This window comes from Peromyscus maniculatus, chromosome 8 (assembly GCF_049852395.1).
Source record: "Peromyscus maniculatus bairdii isolate BWxNUB_F1_BW_parent chromosome 8, HU_Pman_BW_mat_3.1, whole genome shotgun sequence".
In the NCBI taxonomy this organism is placed as follows: Eukaryota; Metazoa; Chordata; class Mammalia; order Rodentia; family Cricetidae; genus Peromyscus; species Peromyscus maniculatus.
The window spans coordinates 82,142,670-82,170,612 of NC_134859.1; the positions used below are offsets into that span (position 1 = coordinate 82,142,670).

The 27,943-nt window shown below is 48.1% G+C and overlaps 2 protein-coding genes across 8 annotated transcripts in view; one reads left to right on the top strand and one right to left on the bottom strand.

The window, feature by feature from the left end:
• Window positions 1–2,282: 2,282 nt before the first annotated feature.
• Window positions 2,283–10,555, top strand: Tac4 (tachykinin precursor 4). Of its 2 annotated transcripts, none has more exons than XM_006972054.4 (5): window positions 2,283–2,524; window positions 6,070–6,163; window positions 7,960–7,992; window positions 9,216–9,275; window positions 10,250–10,555. In XM_006972054.4, the coding sequence occupies exons 1-5, from the start codon at window positions 2,405–2,407 to the stop codon at window positions 10,405–10,407; spliced, it is 465 nt and encodes a 154-aa protein (XP_006972116.2). In that variant the 5' UTR covers window positions 2,283–2,404; the 3' UTR covers window positions 10,408–10,555. The 2 variants fall into 2 exon arrangements, with proteins under 2 accessions (XP_006972116.2, XP_042138598.1); XM_042282664.2 differs by having other exon boundaries at window positions 9,216–9,260.
• Window positions 10,556–17,178: 6,623 nt separating this feature from the next.
• Window positions 17,179–27,943, bottom strand: part of Kat7 (lysine acetyltransferase 7) — a 39,309-nt gene continuing 28,544 nt past the window's right edge. For all 6 annotated transcript variants that reach the window (XM_076543196.1, XM_076543193.1, XM_076543192.1 and 3 more), the window contains 6 exons: window positions 25,553–25,642; window positions 25,207–25,347; window positions 22,772–22,865; window positions 20,357–20,503; window positions 19,405–19,511; window positions 17,179–18,814 (listed from right to left, as the gene is read on the bottom strand). In XM_076543196.1, coding sequence (XP_076399311.1) covers window positions 18,713–18,814; window positions 19,405–19,511; window positions 20,357–20,503; window positions 22,772–22,865; window positions 25,207–25,347; window positions 25,553–25,642 — 681 coding nt within the window. In that variant the 3' untranslated portion in view covers window positions 17,179–18,712. The remainder of the gene's footprint in view (window positions 18,815–19,404; window positions 19,512–20,356; window positions 20,504–22,771; window positions 22,866–25,206; window positions 25,348–25,552; window positions 25,643–27,943) is intronic.

Consider the following 27,943-nt stretch of genomic DNA (forward strand, 5'->3'; position numbering starts at 1 on the left):
GTTGTTCCGGACCTGAACCTGCGGGCATCGGTCGGTGAGGGCTGCTGCCGGCCTCAGCCGATAGGGGGCGCTGGCCAGCTCGGCCCGTCCTGGGCGCTGCCTCGTTTGGCAGGTGGAGGGCGCTGCCCGCCCGAGTAGTACGGGAGTCCCAACCTGCCGGGCCCCGCCCACCCAACCTGCCGGGCCCCGCCCACCCCAACCTGCCGGGGCCCCGCCCACCCCAACCTGCCGGGCCCCGCCCACCCCAACCTGCCGGGCCCCGCCCACCCCGCGTTTTCCCCAGACTCTTACCCTTCCAGGCCCGCACACGTTTCTCCTCCGGTGGCCTTGTCCTCCTTCTGGCTTCGGCGCCCCAACCTAGCAGCCTCCCGAGCCTCGACGTCGCCGCGAAAGGGACTCATCGGCCAGGGCCTCGCCCGGGTGGCCGAGGACACCGGGCGGGGCTGCGAACCCGGTCGCCGGGCCTTCCAGCCCCAGCCTGACCGCAAACCTAGGGCGACGCTGCAAATAGCCGCGGTTTCCAGCTGGTGCCCTGCTTCCCTCTCGGCCTTCCGGACTTTGGGGTTTTCTCTCTCTTCTCCCCGCCCTCTCATCTGCCCGATGCCTCCCGCCTCGTCCACACTGTGCGCCCACCACATCCTGCCCCGGGCACCGTGGCTCCTTCGCCAGCGAAGTGGGGAGCCTCAAGACCAGTGCTGAGTGAGGCCCAGGCTTCCTCTGGGCCTGCGAGCCCTTTACCCAGTCATTCATGAACTACTCGCCCCGCCCTCGGAGGTTTGCAGTCAGGGAAACTGAGGCTCATAAACTCCTCTCGGGCTAAATCTGTCTGTGCCTGCAGTGGTAAGGCCATCTTCCACATGCAGGCCATCCTGCAATCCCTAATGGCACCCGAATCCAGAATACTCCTTTAGATCGAGCCTGACCTGCCTGTTGCCGCATGTGTATAAGGAAGATGGCAAAAGTGGAATGGGTTAAGGAAGATGATGGAAAGCCCCAAACGAGAGGTGGAGGTATTGGGTGTCTTGCCCATGGGGGCGCTGAGTGAAAAAAGACAGGGTGACTCCCTGTGATGGGCTGAACCAGGAAATCTGCATTTTAGCATGTGCTGGCATTCCGAAACAATTCCTATTGCAACCCACCCACCAGAGATTTCTGGTGACGAGGTCAGGCAGAGTGTCTTCATCATCTTCCCATGCAGTCAATAATAGTAATAATAATAGCCGGGCATGGTGACAGGTGCCTTTAATCTCAGCACTCAGGAGGCAGAGGCAGGAGGATCCCTGATTTCAAGGCCAGCCTGGTCTACAGAGCGAGTTCCAGGGCAGCCAGGGCTGCACAGAGAAACTCTTATCTCAAAAAGAAACAAAAGTAACAATTCCAATAGTTAACAGACATTAAATATTTACCTTTCCGCACTCTGCTGAATGCTCCACATGCATTATGTCGCTTCATCCTCAGCCTTGTGTTACCCAGGAGGGTCCTGTGGTTTACAGGGGTTAAGTTATAGCCAGAGGTCACAAAGCTATCCAACAATGATGCTCCAAGTGGACCCTGGGTCTCTGACCACAGGGCCCTGGTTCCAGATTGACAGATGACAGACGGATGGATGGCCAGGCAGAGGGAGGAGCTGAACAGACAGGGACTGAGCATACATACTCGGAGAAAGAAGAGGGACAGGGAGGCACACGGGCTACAAGTATGGGGGACCAGTGTGGTGCAGGAGTAGAAGGCCGTTTTGGCAATAGTGGGACATCGCTGAGGGTCATGGCTGATGCTTGGACTCAGAGGGCATTTTCTGGCAAATCTCAGTTCCCACTTGCAAGAAGCCTTGCTTCTTGAACGACTGGCACCTCCCAGGGCAAGCAGTGTGCTCTACGCACACGTGGGGGCTGTGGATGGGCAGAGTGCAGAGGGAGAAGAGATGGAGAGGGGGTGGCTGATGGGCAGTGACATATTGGCCAACCTTGAGAGCGCAGGAAGGGAAGCGCCATACAGCTCTCTTCCCGATTCTGGCGACAGAGATACTGCCCTGGGGGTTGCCCCTGGCAAGCTGTAATCTCCAGGCCCCACATACGACGCCGACACCATTGTGTACCTGTCACGGGAGGGAACTCAGCCAAAGGTGAGGCTGGCATTGCATCAGCGCTAAGCCTTGGGATCAAATGTTGGGGGTGGCTATGGGGAGGTCTAGGCTTTTGATGGGATTGGCTCAAGCCGCCAGGAAGAGAGGCTGTCAGTGAAGCAGACCAAAGATGGGATTAGCCACAGGAAGGAAGCCGAGGGGCCGGGAAGCCTGGAGAACCCGGGAAGATTTCCACCCACACCGGAGTGACCGCTGCTGAAGGAGGTGGCGTCAGACGGAGGGGCTTCCTGGACTCCCCGGACAGAGCAGTACTTGCCCACCATGCTGCCCCTCCTTGCCCTGTGTCTCCTGATCGGGCCGTCAGTGTGCAGGACAGCAGGGGACAGAGAGGAACGGACGCTCGGCACAGAAGCAGAGCCCTGGGTGACCGTGAACCTGAAGGTACCTTTCTGAGCTGATGAGCCATGGTGGAGGGCTGGGAGATCCCTTCTGAGGCTGCCAGGATAGCAGAGTGTACCCCAAACCCTGAAAGGCAGGCTGCTCAACTCCCCTGACTGGGGAGGGTCAAGGCCACGAGCCCTGATCTGTCCAGCCATCAGAGGCACTGGTACATGTGAGAGCAACAATGTGTGCTGTGGGTATAGAAACGGTTAACACCTACAATGTCCCTCATATTGTCCCGACTGTCTATATTATAAACACAACTTCATAGGGAAACTACCATTGTTATCCCCATTTCACAGATGAGAAAACTGAGGTACAGAGGTCAAGGAGCTTGTCTAAGATGTACTGCTTCAAAAGTACAGCTTCCACCTTAGCTAGGTTCTGACTCTGTATCTGAGCATCAGAGAACTTATTTTCAAGGGACTAACTAGAGCAGGATTACTACTCTGTCTCACACAAAAGAAACACCTTGGTTCCCTGACAAGCACCAGTGTTTGACTATGGTGGTGACTACCAAACTCTCAAGTACTGCCCCTGGAAATAAATCTAAAAGTTGGAGCCCCAACCTACTCTGAGATTCAATACCTCTGACCTAGGCGAAGGCCCTGGCCTTGGAGCTCCAATCCCTGACCTAGGAACCAGGTGGGTATCTGGAGCCCGTCTCCCCACAGTCCCAGGATGGAAAGGACACTCAGCTGATGTTAGTGTGTGTTGCTGGGCCATGTAAGGTCCCCGGAAGCTGTTAGGAGTGGGAGGTTAGGGATGTGGCTCAGTTGGTAAAGGGCTTGTTTAGTATACACAACGTCCTGGGTTCCATCCACATAAACACCACGTAAAACTGCATGGTGGTGCATGCCTGCAGTCTCAGCACTCAGGAGGTCGAGGCAGAAGGGTCAGAAGTTCAGGGTCATTCTTCGCTCCATAGAGAGTTCAAGGCCAGCCTAAGGAGAAGAGGAAGATTCAAGATGGGCCCCAGAAAAAAACTATGCACAGACAGCCCTGCTGAGGTGGTCCTCTCTAGTTTGACTAGAGAAATGTGGGCAATGGGAGAGGACAGCAGGTCTGGGAGACCTGGGTTCAAGTCTCAGCTTCCCCACTGACTCCTGCTACTCTCAGCCTCGGTTTCCTTACCTGCAAGATGGAGGGAGAGAGAAACTAACCCCTAGCTCATTTGGAGCTATGACTTTTTTTTTTTTTTAGTCAGTAACAGACTTGCAATGTGTGAAAGTCCTGTTGGATGGTAGAGAACACTGGCTACAGCCATATGGAAGTGTCATCCATTTCACACGGCATTGGCCGCTCTGGTTCCCACCCGCAGTCAATTAGCTCATCCAGCAGGAGTGAGGAGAGGCTAGATGACCAGAAGTCCTGCAGACTGACGCTGTGGGTTGCTAAGTGTCACTACAAATGATGATCTGATGGCTCCCAGTTCCCAGGGTGCCCTGCCTGCAGCCACCCCTGGGCTTTCTGGGTAAAGCAGAATGGCCCTCCTAATGCTTCCCCTCCCCTAGCAGAAACCTGGTGGATAGAAGGGTCTGCTCTATTTAATTCGTAAAAGACCACTCTTTCAAGTTCCTGCTGGAAGGATGGCCTTTATTAAGGCAAAGTGGTTTTCGGGAGCTTTTCAAAGATGGGCCCAAATCTCCAAAGAGACTTTTCTCTGGTTTCTGGCTAGGCTGGGCGACTCCAGCTGGCGACTGCTGCCCCAGCCACCGGCATCTCAGGGAGGAGACAGATTGGGAGACTGAATTAGGCCAACACTTAGAAAACAATCGATCATGAAAACAGGGTGTGACAAGTCCCAAACAGCCCATGGGTCTTCCCTGACTCCCGGCTGGATCCCTGGAGCCTTGTGATCCTACACCAGCCCGGAGTCACTGAGCTGTCCCAGCTCCCAGCCTAGAGCCTCAAGGCTGTGGCCTGTCTTCAGCCTTGTTGGAAAAGGCGGTTCCTACCTGTCTCAGTTCAGAGATGGTCATAAAAAAGGTGCTCCCTCAGAGAGTCAAGGTCACGGGGGGTGGGGGTGGGGGCACGACTTAGATTTACAGCCGTTGGAAAGGATATTTGCCAACTAGGCTAGACTAGAGCATTAAAATGGCTTTTTCCAGGGCAATAGCTCCACCCAGATCCCATTGGGACTCCTCCCAGGATGCCCAGCTCTGGGAAGGGTAAATCTGGGACAATGGGAAGGAGAACGGCCATTAGCCCTGGTTGGCCTGCACTTCTGGTCTTTGTTGACATTTCTCAAGACCTTTGAATCCTGCTTCAGCTGCTTCTGTTACCCTGATCAGGGTTAGTTGGCTACCTCAATTTCCACATATGTAAAATGGACAGGGGTCACATGGTTTTTTTTTTTTTTTTTTTTTTTTTTTTCTGAGACAGGGTTTCTCTGTGTAGCCCTGACTGTCCTGGAACTCACTCTGTAGACCATCCAGGCTGGCCTCGAACTCACAGAGCTCCACCTACCTTTGCCTACCGAGTGCTGGGATCAAAGGTGTGCACCACCACCGCCAGGCACACGTTCTTTTTGAGACAGTCTTACTATTTATCCCTAGCTGACCTGGAACTACAATAGACTAGTTTAACCTCCAGTTTGGGGCAATCCTCCTGCTTCTGCCTTTGTGTGTGGATGTGTGTGGTGGTGGTGGTAGTGTTTTGGCTATGTGGCTCAGACTGCCCTTGTTCTCACAATGCTCCTGCTTCAGCCACTCAAATCTCAAATGCTGGGGTTACCATCATATGCCCCCATGCTCAGCTCCATAGTCATTTTTTTTTTTTTTTTTTTTTTTTGGTTTTTCGAGACAGGGTTTCTCTGTGTAGCTTTGCGCCTTTCCTGGAACTCACTTGGTAGCCCAGGCTGGCCTCGAATTCACAGATATCCGCCTGGCTCTGCCTCCCGAGTGCTGGGATTAAAGGCATGCGCTGCCACCACCGCCTGGCTCCATAGTCTTTTTTTAAAAAAAATAATTTATTTTTATTTTATTTGCATTGGTGCTTTGCCTGCATGTATGTCTATGTGAAGGTGTCAGATCTTGGAGTTAGAGACAGTTGTCAGCTGCCATGTGGGTGCTGGGAATTGAACCTGTCCTCTGGAAGAGCAGTCAGTGCTCTTAACCGCTGAGCCTTCTCTCCAGCCCCCTCAGTCTTAATGGTAGTTATAGTTATATTGAAATTCTGACTGAGTGTTTGAAAGCCTGCCCTTTGGTCCAGATGGCTTTGGTTCAAGTTCTGACTCCACTTCTCAATTATTTTTGGACATACTATTTCATCTCTGTTACCTGTATGTCTTCATCTATAAAATGCTGACAGCAATAATACTGGGCAATTGTCGTGAGGTTTGGGTGAGAATTAGTGAGTTACTAAATGAAAGTGCTTGGAACACTTGGTACCAGGAACACAGCAGGTGCAATTTTACATCATCATTAACACAATGTTTGGGGTAAAATATGCAAAAGACCCTCGTGCCAAGCTGTTGTTGAAATGGTTATGGCTCCGCTGTCTCAACAGCTCCACACGCTAATGCTAACTCTCGGCTTCTCCAGGGAATCCCTGTTGCCAGCATTGAACTCCAGCTTCAGGAGACGAAGAGAAGCAGAACTCGCCAGTTCTATGGCCTGATGGGGAAGCGGGTGGAGGGTAAGTGGCAAAGGCAGCGGGCGTGGTTCTGAGTGGCTTCTGCAACACCAAGTCGAGGGTGTTCACCAGATGCTGAGGTGCACTGTCCCTACCGGTCATCATCCAAACAGGATGCTTTAGGGACTGCCAATGGCAACAGGTATATAGGGGCTGTCCAGCACACGAGCGGGGCTGATGCTTTACACCCTGGTTCCATACCTGGGTGATGGGGAGTGTTGGGAAATGGACAGCAGCATCTAGATGTAAGGCAGGCTTTCCAGCCAGTTCTGTGCCGTTCAAGCACAGTTATTGTGTACCTGAGGGTACTGGAAACAAGGAAGGTGTCCCAGAGACAGAGAGAAGTCACTCTGGACAGAGCCCAATTTTTCTTGGCTTGCTGTTTTCTTCAACACTGTTGTCCTGAGTAGACATGCTCTAGTTGGCACTTATGCTGTCCATTTGGCTGCATCCATCAAAGTAGGAAGTGTGTTTTTGTGTACTTTTTTTCCCCCCCCAGACAGGGTTTCTCTGTGTAGCCCTGGCTGTCCTGGAACTCACTCTGTAGACCAGGCTGGCCTGGAACTTATAGAGAGCAGGCTGTCTTTGCCTCCTGAGTGCTGTAATTAAAGGATGTACACTTTTGACCAATAGTTTCACATCAGAGAATCTTAAATTTGTATGAGAATGTCACGTGAGCCCTGAGATGTTTGCACCACAGGAGGGTTCATTGCCAAGTTGTTCATAACAGCAAGAATTTGCAAAACACAAGACAACCAGTGGGGGAAAGGTCAAAATATGGAACGTAAGTGGGACATGGTGGCATGTGTCTGTGATCCCAGTACTCGGTGGGTGGACACAGAGTATTAAAAGTTCAAGGTCATTTTTGGCTATATAGTGAGTTTGAGGACAGCCTAGGCTACATGAAACCGTCTCAAAAAAAAAAAGAGGTGGGGGAACAGGGAGATGGCCCGATTAGTAAAGTGCTTGCCACACACGCATGAGAACCTGAATTTAGCACTCAACACCACATGAAAATCTAGGCAGCGCACCTGTAATCCTAGCACTGGGAAGGTAAAGACAGGATGATACTAGGGACTTGCTGGCCAGCCAGTCAAACCAAATTGGTGAGCGTCAGGCTCAATGAGAGGCCCTGACTCAAAAAACAAAGTGGACATTGATTCAGGAAGACAACGTTCACCTCTGGCTTCCATTTATGTACACACACACACACACACACACACACACACACACACACACACACACACACACACACACACACCTTGTGACCAGACATTAAAAAAGATGAAGCACTAGCTAGGCATGGATCTCAATGGTAAAAGGGGTGTGTTTGCCATTTGTAAGGCCTTAGATTTAATCCCCAGCACAAGCAAAACAAACAAAAACTTAAGCAGGCTGGGTATGACACATGCCAGTAATCCTAGCACTAAGGAGGCAGAACAGGAAGCTCACTACAAGTCCCAGGCCAGCCTAGACTACATGGTGAGACCTTGTCTCAAAAACTGTGTGTGTGTGTGTGCCCTTGAGCACAGCAGAACCTCACCATGGCCAGATCTCTGTCAACAACACCCCATATGCTCAGTAGGTGACTGAGGTTCTGATAAGAACTTTCCCAAGGATGCCTTCTGGTTGATGCCAAGTCCCAGTGATGTCAATCTACGCTTTACTGCCTCCTATGGGCACATTCCCACTGTGACACAAGGACAATGGGGTTCCTAGAGTCCCTGTGAAAAACCCCTCACACCTCTCACTAAGCCTCCAGGGAAGCAGTTCAGTCTTCATCCCCTTTCTCCTTCCAGGGATACGTCCGATTGAGCCAAGGGAAAGAATGGGTGAGTGCTACCCTGGTCTACCCCCAGCATGCTCCTGGGGCGGGGCACACTGTGCTGGCCATTAGCTACCCTGGAACAAGCAGTGAAGCTCTCTGGGGGCATGCCTGTCTGGGGCATGCCTGTCTGGGGGCATGCCTGTCTGGGGGCATGCCTGTCTGGGGGCATGCCTGTCTGGGGGCTTGCATGGCTGGGGGCATGCCTGTCTGGGGGCATGCCTGGCTGGGGCATGCCTGGCTGGGGGCTTGCATGGCTGGGGGCATGCCTGTCTGGGGCATGCCCGGCTGGGGGCATGCCCGGCTGGGGGCATGCCCGGCTGGGGGCATGCCTGGCTGGCACTGCGGTACCATCCAAGGGCTGCAGTGACTTGACCAGAAGATGAATTTTCTGGTTATTTCCCCCAAGGGTGGGATATGCTTGCCCAGGGAATGCCTGCAGGGGTGGGAAGACAGGGCCAGAGCTTCAGAATTACCAGAGTTAAGAAAATGAATCAACCAGGAAGAGCTCAGAGATTCAAGCCCTGGCCCCTTGAGGATGTTAGAACTGCAAATCCAGGTAGGCTTTATTCTACTTAAGCCCTTCAGCAGAAAGGGAATCACAAGAGGGGTCAGATTACACCTGTAATCCTAGCACTTGGAAGGCTGAGGCAGAGGGATTACAAGTTATAGGCCAACCCAGACTACAAAGCATGAATCTGTCTCTAATGAAACAAAACAGCACAGCAAACACCAACTTGTTCCCACAACTCCTGAATGCTGTGCGCAACAGGCCTAGCCCCTCATGCCCTCTGGGGCCATTACTGATTTCACTGCTCCATCCTCAGCAGCTAACGTGGGCCTGCCCCTCCTGAGCAGACAGCTTGTCTCCATGTTCTGGTAGTGACGGTCTTCTTGGCACGCTGCATTGTGCGGTCCTACAGTGTCACATGGCTGTTGTTGCCAGCCTGGAAACTCCACACAGAAGACCCAGGGCTTCGGTCACTCTGCATCCTTAATACTCAGCCTCGTTTCTGAGCATGGAAATATTGGTGAAAGGTCTAGCAAGAGGGAGGACTTGATGAGGAAAGGCATGGATGAATAGAGGGGTCCAGCGCATTCCTTCACCTCCCGAGTGAGAAAGGCTGCAATTGGAAGGCCCAGCTCTACCCTGCCTGTCCTTACTCCATGCCCAAGGCAGCCTTCCTTTACTGTTCCTCTCGTCTTTACCTCTTTTTCCTCCCTCACCAGGGTATCAGCTGGGAAGAATAGTGCAGGACCTCCTTGGCGCGAGAGGTCTGTCCACAGAAGGTAGGAGAGGGCATCTAACGGGTGACAAGAGCATCATGGGAAAACAGCCAGGCGTCTGCTGCCATCAGACAGAATGGGCTGCTCTACCACTCTATCCAGCAGAAGGGTCCATGGGAGGCAGGAACTGAGTTACAAGAGATGGGAGAGGCTCCTGCTGGTCTGTTGAGTATTTGTGTTTGTGTGTGCCACAGCAGGTGTACGGAGGTCAGAGGTGAACTTGCAAGAGTTGGTTTTTTTCTTTCATCATATGCCAGAGACCCAACTCAGGTGGCCGGGCATGGTGATGAGCACCTTTACAGGCTGAGCCATTTTGCCAGCCCTGAGGAAGTTGTATCTTGCCCAGCCCATGTCCGCTAGGTTCAGTGGAACCCATCTCCTACCTTTGTCTGTAAAGTCCTAGTTGTTGATCCCTAGATCAGGAATTTAAAGAAACTCTTAGTCAACAAGGGTCACTAAGTGGTCCCTGAAGCCAGGCATGCAAATCAACAGTTCAGGCTGGGGGAGGAGCCAGTCAGCCATCGCAAGAAGGGCAGCGGATCCAACAGTGGTCGGATGCAGGTCACACCGAGCTAGTGTTTCCATGTCCTGCCTGACTTCTGGCTCCTCCCCATCTTTACGGATAGAACATTGGCTACTGGGAAGACAGACAGGAATGAACTCTCTTTCCCCTGAGATTTTCTCAGGGTATGAGTCTTCCAGAGAGTCTCTGGAACTCACCCCGATATTAAGTTGAAATAAATGTTCTACATGCATGGGGTGAGGTGGTTGCTTACAGACACCATTTTCCAGGGACAGAAAGTCATCTGTCCTGGGCCACACAGTGAGCTAGTAACAAAACCGGTTTCCTGGTCAGTGGTAGTTCCATGTCCTCAGGAAAATCTTTCGGGCTTTAGGATACCATTCCCCTTTCTGTGGATGATGAGCGAGGGGTGGCTGGAGATGTGGCAGATAAACATGTAATCTCATTGCTCTAGGAACCTGCGGACAGGAGACACACCACCAGAGTGCAGGGGCTGGAGCAGTGGCCACAGAAGGCCTCCAGAGTCAAAGAGGAAGGCCAGACTCTCTCAGTCACCAGCGACGTGTAGCATTTTCCCTGGGCACAGAAGAGGATGACCAGGGTTCAGAGTGAGCCCCAAAGGACGCTTCCCCAATGATGCCATGCCCACCTTTCCCTGAACATCACAGCTGAAGAACCTCTGGCCAGCAGTCCAGGGTCTTCTGTCCTCAGCTCGGGCATTTCACGGCAGGCCTGCACTGAACCCCGCATTTCCTCCAGGACTCTTGACATCAGGTGGCAACGGCGCACAAGGCAGTGTGGCCTCACAGGCTGGAGTAACCCAGCTGTCCCTTGCGCCCAAGTTCTCGTGCCTATGTATTACAGGGTAAGCGTCACACCCTGTATCCCATGCCCAACATACAGTGGGGCTCAATAAACGAGTGAGCAGTAACGAGCAGCTTCCTCGGCCGTGTAAGGCAGAAGGCAGGATGTCAGAACAGCAGATAAAGATCACACAGCCCAGGTCCATCCGCGGGTGGGAAAAGATGCTGATGGGGAAGGCACTGCATGCATCTGGGGGTGGGGTCAGGGGCCTCTTCTCCTTCGATTCCTGAGGACCTGCCTAGAGGTCACCATCTGGGCTGATGATACGGCTCAATGGGTTAAGGCACTTGCTGCCAAGACCAACAACTGGAGTTCAATCCCCAGGGCTCACAAGGTGGAAGAACAGAGCAAACATTTCCAAACTGTCCTTTGGCCTCTACATGTATGTCATGGTATGTGTGTGCCAACACACATACAAAATAAAGCTTAAAAAATTTTTTTTTAAAGAAGTCACCCTCTATTCCTGATTACAATTTGGTCCTAGGTCACTCATCAATCTTCTTGTATAAAGTGGCCCCTTCAACTGCTTGTCCCCATTCAGGGTAGAGCTCCAGACAAACAGAACTCCAACCTCAGAGAGCCCCAAACTAGTGGGGGACACCCTCTGCCTGTGACAGAGGATCCTGAGATGTCTAGAGACATCAGAAGCTAGGTATGATGGTATTTATCTGTAGTTTCAGCTCTAGGAGGCTGAGGCTTGAGCCCAGGAATTCAGCCTGGACAACATGCTGAGACTATCTGAGAGGGAAAAGATGCTGTTCCAGTGAGACGGCTCACAGTAAAGCGCTTGCTGCCAAACCTGGTGCCATCCCTAAGACCCACTCGGTCGGTGGAGGAGAGAGCCGATTCTCAGCCCTTATCCTCTGATCACCACACCTGTGCTGTGGTTTTCATACATGTATGTACACACACACACACACACACACAAATGAGTAAATGTAATTTTTTTTCTTTCTTTTTTTTTTTTTTGGTTTTTCAAGACAGGGTTTTTTTCTGTGTAGTCTTGGCTGTCCAGGAACTCACTTTGTAGACCAGGATAACCTTGAACTCAGATCTGCCTGCCTCTGCCTCCCAAGGGCTGAGATTAAAGGTGCGCGTCACCACACCCAGTTAGTAAGTGTAATATTTTTGTTGTTGTTGTTGTTGTTGTTTTGTTTTTTTTTTTTTTTTTTTTGGTTTTTCAAGACAGGGTTTCTCTGCATAGCTTTGCGCCTTTCCTGGAGCTCACTTGGTAGCCCAGGCTGGCCTCGAACTCACAGAGATCCGCCTGGCTCTGCCTCCCGAGTGCTGGGATTAAAGGCGTGCGCCACCACCGCCCGGCGTTGTTTTGTTTTTTTGAGAAAGGGTTTCTCTGTAGCTTTGGAGCCTGTCCTAGACTAGCTCTGTAGACCAGGCTGGCCTCGAACTCACAGAGATCCACCTGCCTCTGCCTCCTGAGTGCTGGTCTTACAGGTGTGCACCACCACCGCCTAGCTTAAGTGTAATTTTTAAAAAGTCCCTTAGTCACAATGAAATCCAAGGGGAAACAATGGAAATGAGATTGATAAGGGGATGGGGAACAGCTCAGCCAGCAAAGTACTTGCCATGTAAGCATGAAGACCTCAAGAGTTTGATGCCCAGAGTTCATAAAAGATTAAAAAAAAAAATGCAGGGCAGTGGTGGTGCACACCTTTAGTCCCAGCCCTTGGGAGGCAGAGGCAGGCCGATCTCTATGAGTTCAAGGTCATCATGGTCTACAAAGTGGGTTCCTGGACAGCCAAGGCTTCACAGAGAAACCCTGTCTTGAAAAACCAAAAACCAACCAACCAACCAACCAACCAACCAACCAACCAACCAACCAACCAACCAACCAACCAAAAATAACAAATAAGACAAAGAAACCCGGCATGGTAGTGTGTTTGTAATCCTGGTGCTGGGCGCAGGGGGCAGAGACAGTGAGCTCCATGCCAACGAGAGACCCAGCCTCAAAACAAGTGTTTGTACCTGAGAGACAACACCCAAGATTGTCCTCTGACCTTCACATGCTGTGCATACACACGCAAGTACCCAAGTACACACATTAACACACGAGATAGGGGCTGAACCAGAAACAGACTGGAATTACGTGGGCAGGGTTAATGGCAAACGAAGTTCATTCACTCACTCACTGGACCACAAAAAAGTATGTTTCTCCTCTGTGTCCCTCATTCCAAAGAGGAAATGGTTATTTTTCCGGGGGGGAACTTGATCCCCTGTATGTGTGACCAGGTGGAGGTAGGGTATATTAAACAGGAAGGGAAGGTGGGCGTCTGAAAGCTTGGGTGGTGACAGCAGAGGTTACTGAAGAGAGGTGACCAAATCAATCAAGATGACCACTAAGGTAGTCTTCCCTTTTTTTTTTTTTTTTTTTTGAGACGTGGTAGCCTAGGATGGCTCTGAACTTTCAACCCTCCTGCAAGTTCAGCCTCCTGAGTGCTAGGATTACAAGGCTGTACACCATGCCCAGCCAGGCAGCCAGCTTTCACTAGACCTATAATAAATCTGTTCTAAGACTTCCTGTTTACCGTGAAGGCCCGTCAAGCCAACTTCAAGCCTTTCTTCCTTCTCACACATGGAGATGAATATGGGAATGGGGGACAGTGTGGACTTCTTCCTTGGAGTCTGTCCTTCCGGCAGAATTTCCCAGTTGATACCTTCATCTGCTCACCTCTCAGGGGCACACTCCACCCACCCAGGCCGTGACCCCAGAATGGTTCCCTACAGTCACTCCACTTGAGACTCAACAAGGGAGAGGACTTTTATTCTGATACTTCAAGTTTGGGAGGTTTAAGAAAAATAAAATTCCGAGTAGGCTAGTAGGTAGGCTCAGACACCACTGGGAATTTGAAAGCCTTGGAAGACTTGACAGCTTCTAGAAAGCTGAGATGTAACCTATTCTGAGAGCCCACCTCTGGGTACCTATCCACTTTCAAACCTGGCATGTTACCCCAAGCTCCCGATCTCTGCATACCACACTGTCTCCATCAGGGTGATTTCTAGTGTGTGGCCAAGCCAGTCTTTGTAAAGGTTTCTAGTCAGGAACTATCTGTTCGGCTGCCTCTCAGAGTTCTCCATTCCCACTCTGCCAAGGGCTAAGATAATGTTGATGATCTAAGTACTGAGCTCGTCTCTCAGTAAGGAGGGGTTTCTCAAAGTCAAGTCTAACTCCAGCTCAATGGCAGTGCTGGCGAAGGCTTTGGAAAGTAACTGGAAGGACTTGCTCCCAAGGGGTCTGTCCCCAGAAGCTACACAGTACAGGTAACTGAAACAGTAGCTACCCCCAGTAGACAGTTATAGTTCTGAAACTCAGTATGCCTCAAGTGAGTGTGGTAACACACACCTGAAATCCAAGCATTTGAAGGTGGAGGCAGGAGGATCAGGAGTTCAAGGCCAGCCTGCGAATTCCTGAGTAGGTTGGGGGTGACATCTTCCGGAAGCCCGAGTGTGGGGTTGGTGCTGCCAGCAGGAGTATCTCAGTTCTGTCTGGTCTCTCTACGCTGCAGATCAGCTTCGGCTTCTGGTCTACAAGCACCAAACCACCAGCCCGAATCCCAGTTCTGACACACTCTGTCAGAAAGTGAACCACTCACAAGGGCCTCTCTCCACACACACAGGGATGCAGCAGTATCTAACACACTCTACACTGTGAGGTAAGAGAACAAGTCTCGCCGGGCGATGGTGGTGCACGCCTTTAATCCCGGCACTCGGGAGGCAGAGGATCTCTGTGAGTTCAAGGCCAGCCTGGTCTCCAAAGCGAGTTCCAGGAAAGGCGCAAAGTTACACAGAGAAACCCTGTCTCGAAAAACCAAAAAAAAAAAAAAAAGAGAACACGTCTCCAACAACTTGCGGCAGAGTAAGTCCAGGGCAAACCGTTTTCAGAAACAACCCCTACTGGAACATGACTTGCAGAGAACAGATGTTTACCTCTCACATGGAACGCTTGGGAGGCACCAGGGCCCAGGTTATTTTTTTCTCTACTCCAAGGCTCAAGTAAACAAAGCCGAGCGTCCGAACATACACCTGAAGGCAGGCACTGAAGGCACAGGAGGGGAGGGACAAACTGATGATTCGTGCCCCCTGCCAGCCTTGTTTCTGGCTCAGTGACATTCATTGGCATCGCTAGGTACCACAAAGGAAGTGAGCAATTTACACTGCCCCCATCAGTCTGGGAGAGGCAGCCATTTGCAAGCTTGTGGCCCACAAGACCTGAAAGTAAAACCAGTTGAGGTCCAGTTCCCAGCACACATCACATCCTATTCTTTAGCAAAGGTGTTCTCATCCTCTGTTCTCAAGACACACACCGTGAGGCCCACCAGCCAGAGCCAGACCTCCCTCTACACTTCACCGCCGACCAGAATCGGCTGTGTTCAAGTATAACCCAAACTAGTTCAGGGTCCCGAGTAAGAGTAAAGCGGCCAGAACACGTTTCCTGCTTGACCACAGAGGCTTCTCCATCAGACTTCATTAAGCCCATGTGTGGGAAGGGACTTCAAAGGCAATTTCCTGAACTGTAAACAAATGTGTGCATATCTGCATAGGTGTGCACACAAACGAATTCCTTTATCAGCTTCCCAGGGGCCAGAAACAAACAGAAAAGATGACCGTGGCTCGGAGCCCTGCTGCTTGACCACGCTGGAAGAACAGCCACTCCAATCATCTGACGGGTACCCCTCTCCCTCTGGAGAGTGGGAAGGGCTGCCCTTGGAAGGCAACCAAAATGCTCATTTCCACTGGTTTCATGTTCCAGAATTGATGTGTGCTGCAAGCCAACTGTGTTCTATTTCTGTCTATAGGTTTCAGATGCTCCAGAGCCTCAACTACATCTACACCAGCAGTTTGCAACCTGTGGATCACGAACGACCCTTTTGGGGGTCAAACGACCCTTTCACAGGGGTTGCATATTAGATATCCTGCATCAGATACTGACATTCCAATTCACAACAATAGCAAAATTACACTTATGAAGTAGCAATGAAAATAGTTTGATGGTTGGGGTCACAGCATGAGGAATTGTATTAAAGGGTCGCAGCATTAGGAAGGTTGAGAACCACTGATCCAGATCAACCAGCCTAATAGATAACTCCACTCCAGCAGTACCTAATCCCAGCCACACTACCTGTCTAGAACTACAGGGACTAATGACGGCCAAGTCCAAGTAGGAAGCACGACTGTGCTCTACAAAGTGTATACTACACTGCTAAAAATGCCCCAGCAGGACTTATTATTCCCATAAGAAGTGGGAAAACAGAGGCATCAGGTGACCAGACCTCACCACAGCACAGCTTTCGGAGGCAAGAGAAGCAAGGCCCTCTCTCATTCAGCATCTGAAAGTTCTCTGATGAGTGAGTATTCTTTCAAAAGAAGCCTCTAGAAACATGGCTGTTTCTAATGAGTCTATGTATGTACCTAGCAGAGGAAGGAGGATTAGACACTAGGGAACTGAAGCTGGCTGAAGAAGACAACGGCAGAGGTAGTACAGATTCTCACGGGGGACAGTACAATGGCCCGTGGCTCCTGTGTCGCAGCAGGCTCCAGGTTTCCTTCTGTATAGCCAGTGTGAGCAAACTCCATGGAGCTAATACAAGGGTCTAGGGAAGCAGTGCTAAACACAGACTGCCACCCCTCACAGGCCCCTGCTGAGTGGCTATCAGGAATCAGACCCAGGAACAACTAACTGCAGACTATTGCTCCAGATTTCTTCTACAGGTAGGAAAGTCAAGTGGGTTGTCAAGGGAGGTGAACACTTGCATACTGGTTAGTGCCAGACTTCAGTGGTGATGACCCATCTAGAGACTGGACCAGGACCATGTATCTTTCTCCCTCAGCATTCAATTCCCATGGACCATGTTAACTACCTTCAATCTTCAAACCTCGAAAGAACAAAATTTCCCTCTGTCTGCTGCAAATGTTTACAACACAGAGACCTGAACAAACCCTGTTCTAAGATGAACAGAAGGGGAAGCTGTTTTTTTCCACTGCATTTCCCAACTGCAGTAGGAGGGCCTGCCAGTGAGCAGAACCACCCCAGTCAACACTCCCCTTCCACCACACAGACGGCGGGCCCAACCTCCTAGTCCTGCCCGAGCAAACACAGCAAACTACAATTATTTCCAGAAGCACAATCTGAGTTGGGTAATGATTAGAGATGGCAGAGCTCACTACTGGTGGACATACTTGGAGAAAAAGGCACACACTTGTTTCTGCCTCCTACGAGCACCCATGGTACCCCTCCCTACCTTAACTTTCCACTGGTTCCAATTCCAAACCAGAGGCAGAAGAATCCAAGAATGTTATACCAGCTAGCCACTGTTGTACATAACTAGTTCCTGGAGCCAAAGGGAGGCAGATTCAATTTGTTCTACCAATTATGAGTTCAGAGTAAACACTGACTCTGTCAACAATCTGTTTCACAGGGGGAAACAATCCACAGCTACAAACCCCACTCCTAACACTTCACTGAGCCATTAACCACAGATCAATCACACTCAGATTAATCAGACATGAGCAGAGAACATGCTTTATTGAGTAGATATAGAAGAGCACATTCTACCACACGTGGGGAAGGGTTCAGCATCTGTAAAAGGCCTTTACCCCTTAAGAAAAGCCCCAGTGAAGCGGCATTTGGATCAATGTTAACAGTGACACTGAACCTGGAGGGCTGCCACTGACCATGCTTCAGCTCAGCTCCCTCCAACCCACAGTGAGGATTAGTAGTGTACAGATGACAAGAGAAAGGCACAAATGACCAGAGTTAGGGTTGTGGTGAGGGTGCCACGTGAAGACAGCAGTGCTGGAGGAGACCAAGTTGGGAAGGGTGACATGTCAGACATCAAAAGCTGCCCCAAGATAGCAGGTTATATAACGGGACAGGGAGAAATTAGAGGGAACACTTCTTCCTTCACTTAACACCACTAAAAATAGAACCAGAGAAGAGGATGATGGTGAAGTCCCAAAAGGGAAATGAAGTTCTTGGAGGGACAGAAGCACTTCAGCCTGCTGGGGGAGGCACTGGAGAAGGGAAGCAAACCGTAGTGGTGTGGCCACTCTGTCTTGCTGAGTCATGGGCTGAGAAACACAAGTCATTTTCAACCACCTTCCACTTCTCCCAGGAAGCTCTGGACAAAATCAGTGCAACGTATGTGGAAGTACAGCTGCCCTACACCAGACTGGCAAAGGCAGGTGGAAATATCTGCAGTGTGATAAATCAATTAACATGTGGCATGAAACTGTTAAAATACTTGGCAATTGCCAACATAAAAGGGGCAGGAAATGAAGAGAGGGGCACTTTCTGCTGTGGAAAAAAGAATATCCATTTCTTTCCAGCAAGATACTGCCCCAGTGCCCACAAGTGAATACAAAGGAGAACATGAAGTCACCACCTCTTCCTCTCCCCCCATCTCACTGGACCAGGGGCTGTGGTCCCCTGGGAATGCTTCAGGAGAACCTAGCTCGGGCCAGCCTGATCCTGACCAAAGGCAAGTCACTGGACAAACAATGGAGAAAAAGAAGTGATTGTGAGATGAAATCAAGGTGAATGGACCCCTCCCAGTAGACACACATATACTCACAAGTGCTGCCTCTTCCCCGCCCCTTCACGAAGACTATGTTTAAGGAATAACTGGAAAGGGCCCTTCGGTGGCAACCATGTTTGGAGGTCTGGTGACCAGGCAGGAAAAAGCACTAGCACAAAGTTCAGGACACAACAGACCTCATGGGGATAAAGAGCATGAGGCGGGAACAACCAGTGACTGGACAGGTACAGTACCATAACACAACTCCTTGGGTCAGTGCTATGAGGATCTGCACTGGAGCCTGATACAGATCCGTCCAGGCAACCTCACTGAGGCCGAAACAACAGTTCCTCAGAACTAGTGTCTGCAGAGTACACAAAGGTCGGAGCCAGGACAGTCCTGAGGGGTGGCCTTCCCAAAGGATACTGTACTTGCCAATCACAAGAGCAACAGAAATGACAGACAGATCCCTAGGGTACGGATTCCTACTGCTGGGGCTCGCTGGCTCAGAATGACAGGTCACTTTAAGTGCCCTTGGGAGGGGTCCATTTTAAGCAGCTTGGATCCATGGTTTTATTGGAGTTGGACCTTTTGGCCTCTTTGGCTATCCACTCATCTATCAGGTCCTGTGAAGAATAAGGGAGCGATTATTACATACAGGGAACTAACACACTTGAAAACAGATTCCAAAATGACTAGCAATAGATTCACCCAGGTTCCAATAATATATTAAAGGTAAAACATTATATCATCTTTGGATTTACAAACTGCTTTTCTTTCTAATCTATTTCTTCCTATTCTGCCTTCAGTGAGAAGTGAAAACTATTAGTTCATGTAGGCTTATTACATGTAAGTAACTAAAAATGGAAAATGGGCATGAGCTGAGGTGGCATTTGACAAAATCATCTCAACCCACCTCTGAGAATCCTAGAACTTCTGAGAACTCGCATGGATGGGCAGAAGTGTTATGCCACACAAAGCTGCTTAGCTTGTGCCACACAGATCTGACAGAGCTTACCAAAAGCTCCGATAAGGACAAGAAGGAAATAAGTTTAGCAACAAAGGCCACATGGAGCTCGCTGCCAGCTGGTCCTGGTTCCACAGGCTAGAAGGAGCTTCCAGTCATACCCTCTAAGGGAAGTCAACTGTAGGTAGTGCCGCCCAATAAGCTCTGCTAAGCTCTAAGGACACCACGGGCAGCTGAGGGAACTCTCACCTGTCTCTTTAAAACTAGGTGCTTGCCTTTCCAATACTTGAGCATCTGAAGGGCTTGCAGAGTGCTGACAATGTCCACGGGATTCACAGCTGTTTCCTGGCTGATTTCTGTAACAGAGGAACTACTGAGATCCCAGCTGAAGCACAGACCTCCACACCCATGTCTCCCAAGGTTCTCTTTCCTAGTTTTCCAGAGCCCAAATCTGTGGTACTTAGGCTACCTAATTAGAATGTTTGACCAGCCCAAGTAACTAACAAAAACAGATTTAATGGTAAGAAGTTACTCTGGCCGGGCGGTGGTGGCACATGCCTTTAATCCCAGCACTTGGTAGGCGGAGGCAGGTGGATCTCTGTGAGTTTGAGGCCAGCCTGGGCTATAGATTGAGTTCCAGGACAGTCAGGGCTACACAGAGAAACCCTGTGTTGAAAAAAACAAAACAAAAAAAGCTACTCTGAGCCCCTCAGAAATCAAGGTCAAACTGGAACCCCAAATTCTTCCTGTATAAGGGCCAGATGTCTTTCCTAAAATTCCAATGTTTCAAAATCCTTAAAGTCTTTCTTCTTGATTGTTAAAAGAAATGATATATATTCACATGTGTATGTTATGTATTTTATGTATATGGGTATTTTACCTGGATATATGTCTGTGCACATGTGTGCCAAGAACTGGAGTTATATACGGCTGTGGACTACAATATGGGTGCTGTGAATTGAACCCATGTCCTTCAGAAGGGCAGCCAGTGCTCTTAACCACTGAGCCACCTCTCCAGGTCTTCCTCTTGGTTTTTACAAGAACTGAGTGTTAACAACTCCAGATGGGAGAAACCACTTTATAGCCATTCCCAGGACCCAAAGTTCTGGGATCATGAGCCCTGCGGTGAGGTCTCTGCAATGCTCTCTAGTCACAGTCAGATTAAACAGAATAGGGGCCATTGTCATCAAGTGCACTCTACCTTTGATGGAAATCTCCTTGCCCTGGAAGTTGTGCAGGTACCGGAGCAGCACTTCCTTCCAGTAGCTTCGGTAGCTTATGAGGCCCAAGTCCGACAGGGGGCGCTCTGGAGAGCCAACTTTCTCTTCCACTTTGGAAAGTAAATAACCTGCCAAGAAAAAACACAGACTTGGTTATTTATTTATTTTTTATTTGGAGAGAGGGCCTTAAAAAATTATGTTTACTTATTTTGTGTGCATACTGGTGGGGAAATCAAAGAACAACTTGCAGGAATCAGTTCTCTCCTTGTACTATGTAGGTACCTGGGAATCGAACTCAGAATCAGGTCTACAGAGTGAGATCCAGGAAGGCACCAAAACTATACAGAGAAACCCTGTCTCGGAAAAACCAAAAAAAAAAAAAAAAAAAAAAAAAAAAAGAAAAGAAACAAAACAAAACAACCATTTATTTTTATTTTTCTTTTCTTAAAGTTAAACCAAGCTGGCCAGAAAGTGTGGCAATCCTCTAGAGACAGGAATGTTAGCATTATATGTTCGATGCACCATGTCTAGTTTAAATTTTTTTACTTGGGGCTGGAGAAATGACTTTGCAGTTAAGAGCACTGACTGCTCTTACAAACAACTCGGATTCAATTCCCAGCACCCACATGGCAGCTCACAACTGTCTGTAACTCCACTTCCAGGGCACCTGAAGCTCTCACACAGACACGTATGCAGGCAAAACACCAATGTACATAAAATAAAAATAAATATGGCTGGGTGGTAGTGGTGCACACCTTTAATCCCAGAACCTGGAGGGCAGAGCCAGGTGGATCTTGTGAGTTTGAGGCTAGCCTGGTCTACAGAGTGAGTTCCAGAACAGCCAGAACTGTTATACATAGAAATCCTGCCTCAAAAAAACCAAAATAAATAAATAAATATTAATTAAAAAATTGTTTTTAGGGGTTAGAAAAATGGCTCAGCAGATAAAGTACTTTCCACGCAAGCATAAAAACCAGAGTTTGGATCCTCAGAACCCTCATAAAAGTAGGCTAGGCATGGTGGCTGCCAGTCACCTCAGTTTTCTGGAGGCATAAGTGGGATCTCTGGGACATGCAGACTAGCTTAGAGTAGTCAAAGTGAGTTCTCAGTTTAGTGAGAGATGGTGTCAATAAGGAAATAAAAAATAGAGGAAGACACCATCAACTTCTCGTTATCACAGGTGAACATAACACACATGCACATCACACATACCCATGACAAAAAAAAAGACTTAAAAACATTTATTTGTATTTTATGTGTATGGGTGCCTGCCTACATGTATGAATTTATGTATGTGCACAATGTGTGGAGGCCAGAAGAGAGCATTTGATCCCCTGGAGTTACAGACAGTTGTGAGCTGCTGTCTGGGTGCTGGAAACTGAACCTGGGTCCTCTGCAAGGGCAGCCAGTGCTCTCACTCCTGAGCCAGCTCTCCAGCCCACCTCCATTCTTCCTGACTACAACTCAATGACACAGATGCTGGCAGCACACAGCTGACTCTTGTCGGCCACAGTGGTTATGCTCCACAGGCACTGGGAATGCTGACTCGGGAATCCTGGACCACTGCTCACAGGAGAGTGAAGTTTGCTTCTTGAGAGCCTCTGACCAGAGCCATCAAACTGTCTATGTATAATGTTCTCTTCTGTTTACAAACATCTTACAACACATTCTGTTGATTCAGAGGTACTGCCCTCGTAACTCATAATTCACGTCTGCAGAGAGCTTATCTAATCCCTGCAGTTATCAGTCTTCCTGTGCTAAAGACCATTACTTCAGCACAATGCTCACAACCATTTTAAATAACAGTTTCATTAAGGCACTTGTCATCAAGCTGATGATCTTAGTTCAAACCCAGAACCCACATGGAGGAGGAAGACTCCTGCAAGTTGTCTTCTGATCTCCACATATACCCTCCAAACCAACCAACAAATGTAATGAGACCCTTCCCCCCATTAATCTGGGAGGTACACATTAGTGGGTAGACAAATTCAAACCCAATGCCCATGATTAATGAAGAGTGAGTATAATACCCACAGCACGCATCAGGCACATGGATTACCTCTGTAAGTGCTTACATAAGTGAAATCCCAGGCATCAAAGGACAGCTTTAAGCCTTAGGCACGCATCTGTGCTGTCTCAGTCTCAAATGGGATAATCCTGCAGAGCTCACTTTATTATTCTCTGCATCTCCTACGGATTCAGTAGCAACTCCTGGTTCTGTATTCATTGGTTAATGCTCATGTCATCGTTGTCCCCGTCCCCCTCCCTTTGTTCATTCAGTAACTAGCTGTCAGGGTACTTTCACTACATGTTCCGAACTACCAAGAGCACACATCATCCCAACAACATCCCAGGGTCCCAGCCTTGAGGAGCTGATGCTGAGCAACATCACTTACTAAAATCAATGAGCATTTTGCCATAGCCCTGTCTCATATACTGAGGCATGGTAAGGATACAGGATACATTGTAGTTGAGAAATGAATTCTTCTCCTAAAATCAAGAACAGACAAGCAGATCATGAGGCACTGAGAACAAAAATTTCACCACCACAATCACCCCCATCCTAGATTAAAAAAAAAAAAATAAGGCTATAAGGCCTTGCAAAATTAAATTATTGTTAGTCCTAGGAAGTGACTATGACACCTGTTACCACATCGTGATGGTCAAGGCTATTAACCTAAGGATGTCTCCAGTTCAGACCTCCAGTGTCAATTTAGGGAGACAACTCCAAGAGCACACCAACGCTCTTTAACAGCCCTCTTTAAGAAGCACTGTTCAGAGACAGCTTGCCCATTGGGAAGACAGGAAACCAAACAGAATTCCCCTGAAGATGAAAATCTAACCAAATCACACAATAGCTGATTCCATTTATAAATATCCAGAATAAGCCAATTTGTAGGAGGGGCCAGGAAGGTCAGAGGAAACGGGAACAGACTGCGGTGTTTCTTCTTGAGACACAGCAAAGTGAGGCCTGCACCAGTCACACAACTTGTCATATTAGGAGCCACTGCCCTGTACAGTTTAGGGGGTGACTTGTATGCTGTATTGTTTTTTACTTTAATTAAGTTGTTACATTACTTTAAAACTGTTAAATTACATTAAAGCCCACAACCACAGCTGTGATGGCCTTTAATCCCAGCACCGAGGCGGCAAAGCAGGTGGACCTCTGTGAGTTCTAGGCCAGTCAGGATGACACAGGGAGACTGCCTCAGCAAAATGAAGAAGACCTTAAGCTGGATCTGGTCTTACATATTTTTTAAATATGTAATAATGGTGGTTATCAGTTTATTACACAGATTAATCATTCTCGAATGTACAAGTTCCAGAGGAGCAACTGGGTCTTTACACAAGTATTTCCATCAAATGAATTTTCACCCTTACATTGAAATGGGCCTACAGCAGTTAGGCCCATCTAATCTCAAAAAGCCATACAAAGCAGGGTGAAGAAGAGCAAGAAGCTGTTTCTGTATTCATTTCACCCTGAAGGACCTACAGCTTAGGTGAGGGCTATGACCAGACAGATTAAACTCTGCCCGCGTGCTGCATTTTAACGTCTGAGTTTCACTGATGACCATTTCGATGGACTGGAGCTGTTAGTACGTAGAATGTAGGGTTTTCTTCAGCAGTCTCATCTCCCTGCTCTTCTTTCAGCCTTCCTCTTTAGCTCCTTTCCATAACCTTTGGTTTGTATGTGGTTTCTCAGTTCATACGTAGCTAATAGCTCCTATTTTTCTTAGGTTTTTAACTGCGGTAACTGGAGCTTCTCCCTCACACCCAAGCACACACTGGATCCAGCACCCCTCCCATCTCCCCATCATCCAACTTTAGGTCAACAAGGAAAGCTTTTAGTCTCACACCTAGCTTACGCCTGGAGAACTGGCTTCTCTCACACACACTTCCCTGCTGGGAGGCAGTGCTGGTACAGAAGTTCGGTATTTCTAGTTTCTCGTTTCAAGTGTGTACAACACACAGCATGGCTGTGTCAGGTGAACATGTGCACAAGAAGATGAGGTGTGGGCTCACAGAAAGCAGTCAGACCAAAAGGCCTCCCTCCTTCAGAGTTCCCTAGCTTTATTCTTAGAGGTTAGCCAGCCATTTCTTTAATTAAATCGCATACTTCTGAGTCCATTCCTGGGCTATTCTGTTATACTTTTCTCTATCTGTCTTGTAGATCCCAGCAATCTTGGGCACTAAAACATCTAGATCGGGACCACATAACAGAGAACAGATGGACAAAAGTACTTCTGAAATAGTGCTGGAGGCCACTGTGATGGCCCTGTACCTTTTAAAGATGAAGAGGTATTACCACTAGAGGGACTAGTCATGCTACAATGACCCAGCTGGAGAACAAGCAACTAGAATATGTTCCTGGTTTTAACCTAACAACAAGGAGAAAGGCAAAGCCAGCAGAGTTGGCTCAACTATAAGACATGTTTTAAATTCACAGGAAGGGTACAGGCCAGTGGTAGCTCCAATCCACAAGTACAGAAACCGAATAAACTAGAACCTTCTAATAACAGTATCAGCCAAGTATCAGATTCATGTCTGTAATCCCAGCCCTTTGGAGATTGAGGCAGGAGGATATCCTGGGTCTCATGCCAGTTTAGGCTGCATAGTAATTCCAGGCCCACTGGATAACAGAAGAAGAACCTAGACAGAATATGTTCATAAAGCTATCTGTCATACGTGTGCTGGCTGCCGCCTTCTTCTTTGGCTTACAGGAAGCCTATCACCATTGTCTGCTTCCCCATCAGAGGTCTGAGCCCTCTAATGCCAATACCCATAATGCTGCTGTGGTTGTTAAGCTTCTAAATCACCAGATCCTGCTGACCTTAGAAAAATATCCAATCAGGTGACAGCCAGTATTGTCCGCTTCTGTCATAACGTAGAACAGGAAAGGTTCTACATCATAGTATAACGTCTTATGGTCCAGAAAAAGCTTCGCCAAAAGGCACAGGTTTTGGCAGTAGATCTGGAAGCAGAGAAAGAGTTTATGTGGGGGGTCAGAGGCTAGAAGAGTTTAGAAAACACCCAAAGCAAAGAACGGCCAAACCAGCACTATCCTGAAACAGAACTAATCCCTAGTCCACACAAATGTTTTGTGAAGACAAAACAAACTTGGGAACCCATCAATGCTTGACCCAAGCACCTCTTTCTTTCAAGTCACCACTTTTTACCTTGTTTTTCTTGCCATCTACTTCAAACACAGAGATGGAGCCTTTGCGGTATATCTCATCACCAGGGGGGTGTTTCCATACACACTTGGCCTACAAGAGAATGGAGTCCACATGAAGCAATCAGATTTTTCTACAACCCTGTTCCTTAAGAGGGAAAAGGAACTGCAGGTTAAAACTGGTTAACTGAGTTAATGGACAGTTGAACACACTTGAGGACAGTGAAATCAATTGTGTTCAGAAAAGTTAAAGCCTTCTTAAGCTGTTGCACTATATCTATGGCATTTCTATGGCTGTTGGGCTCATGTTGTCTGGATTATTTTTGGCATTATCTCAGCCCAAGATATTAAATCACCTATAACGTAAAAGCCAGATAAATAAGAATATCCTTGCTTACAATAAAATGTCTCATGCCAACAGGAAATTCTTAAGCAGCTTATTCTGGCAGCTTAGTGTTGCTAAGTATGTTACGCTCACCTTTCCCAGTCATTTCCCATTACCATCCTGCCTCAGCATCTGTTTTCAGACTGGAAAACAGATCCACAATGATGAAGAGCATGAGCCACTCGATATCTGCCCACCTCCTGCCATATGTTAGAAAGAGAAAGACCTTCTATGGCTTATTTTAAAAGGCAGGAGGCCTGGCTAAGCAGTAGGAAGCTGGAAGGCACTTGGTTCCAAAGTAACCCCATTTTCTTAGTCTCAAAATGTTCGATTCATGGTGAAGATAGTACGCAGCATTTTAGGCAGCAAGCCAAGTTCTCTTACCCTGCCAGTGAAAAGTTCCAAGCAGGTAAAGGTGTTTGCTGCCAAGCCTGATGACTCAAATCCAATTCTGGGACTTACATAGCAAGAGAGAACTGACTCCCACAAGTTGTTCTCTCATTTTTCACATGTATGCCATGGTGTGTATGCACATGTGCACACATCTGCATGCATATACACACACACACAAGCTCACACATATAGAAATTTTCTTATTAAACAATTTACTACATCTTTTTGACAACTCAAGAATAAAGTTCCAGGCTGGAGAGATGGCTCAGCGATTAAGAGCACTGGCTGCTCTTCCAGAGGTCCTGAGTTCAATTCCCAGCAACCACATGGTGGCTCACAACCATCTATAATGAGATCTGGCACACAGGCAGAACACTGTATATATAATACACAATAAATAAATCTTAAAAAAAAAAAAAAAAGAATAAAGTTCCACCGGACATAGTGGTTGGTCCACAATGGTGATGTCAGTACTCAAGAAACAGAGATAGGAAAATACTACAAGTTTAAGGCTAGCCTGAGCTAAAGACCCGACTTGTAACAAACAAAAATCATATACACGCCCTCCAAGAATTATGCTCCAGGTTTGGGAATGTAGCTCGATGGTACAGTAGATGGTTTAGTACTTACCCAGTAAGTTGAGACTGCACTCCCTCCCTAACAGAGGGCTTGAGTGCTTGCATGTGTGTGTGTGCTTAAAGCCTGGATACCATGTTCTAATCTTCACAGGTAACTCAAAAACTTATTAACTGGAAATGTTTCAAAGTTCCATCTATGTTCCTATCTCCTCCCCTTACTTGTTGAGGAATAGAATATTTGTTTAACTATGTAAAGATGTGTTGCATTTGTTTTACTTTGCCTGCCTAAGGCACCTGGTTGGCCTAATAAAAAGCTGAAAGGCCAGAATAAGTAGGAGGAGGAATCTAGGCTCAAGGGGAGAAAGAGGGAGAAGAGAGGGAGACACCAACCTGCCAGATACAAAGGAAGCAGGAAAGTAGGACATACAGAATGAAAGAAAGGTAAAAAGCCCTTAGGCAAAATGGAGATGAAGAGAAACAGATTTAAAAAGTTGTAAGAGCTAATGGAACAAGCCTAAACTAAGCCCAAGCATTCGTAACTAATATTAAGTCTCTGTGTCCTGATTTGGGGGCTGGTGGTCCATGAAAGCCTGCTACACTTATTCCTGCTCGTTCTTTCATGATAACCAAACCCACGAAACAGCTATTTGTTTAAAACATTAGCCCAGCCAAAGAAGCCATTTCAGTGATTATACCTGTGGCAATGGGAACACAAGCAAGCTTGCATTTCCTGAAATCTGACTTTTATACTCATAATTCACTAGACCAAGGTGTGCACATCTTTCTTATTTTAATATGAAAAATGTTCAGAAATACAATCAATCAATTCTGTTACTTTCATCATCCATTACAAGTGGATATATGCATTCATTCAACACACATTTCATAGACACCCACCACCTAAAAATATAAGCCACACTGTCCTGTCATATCTAATGAAATATATGTATTTTCTTGGAGTTTGGACAAACACAAACTGTAGGGAAGGGAAATTAATATTCTGAGGAAGAAAAAAGAAAAAAGATGTTTGTAAATAGGA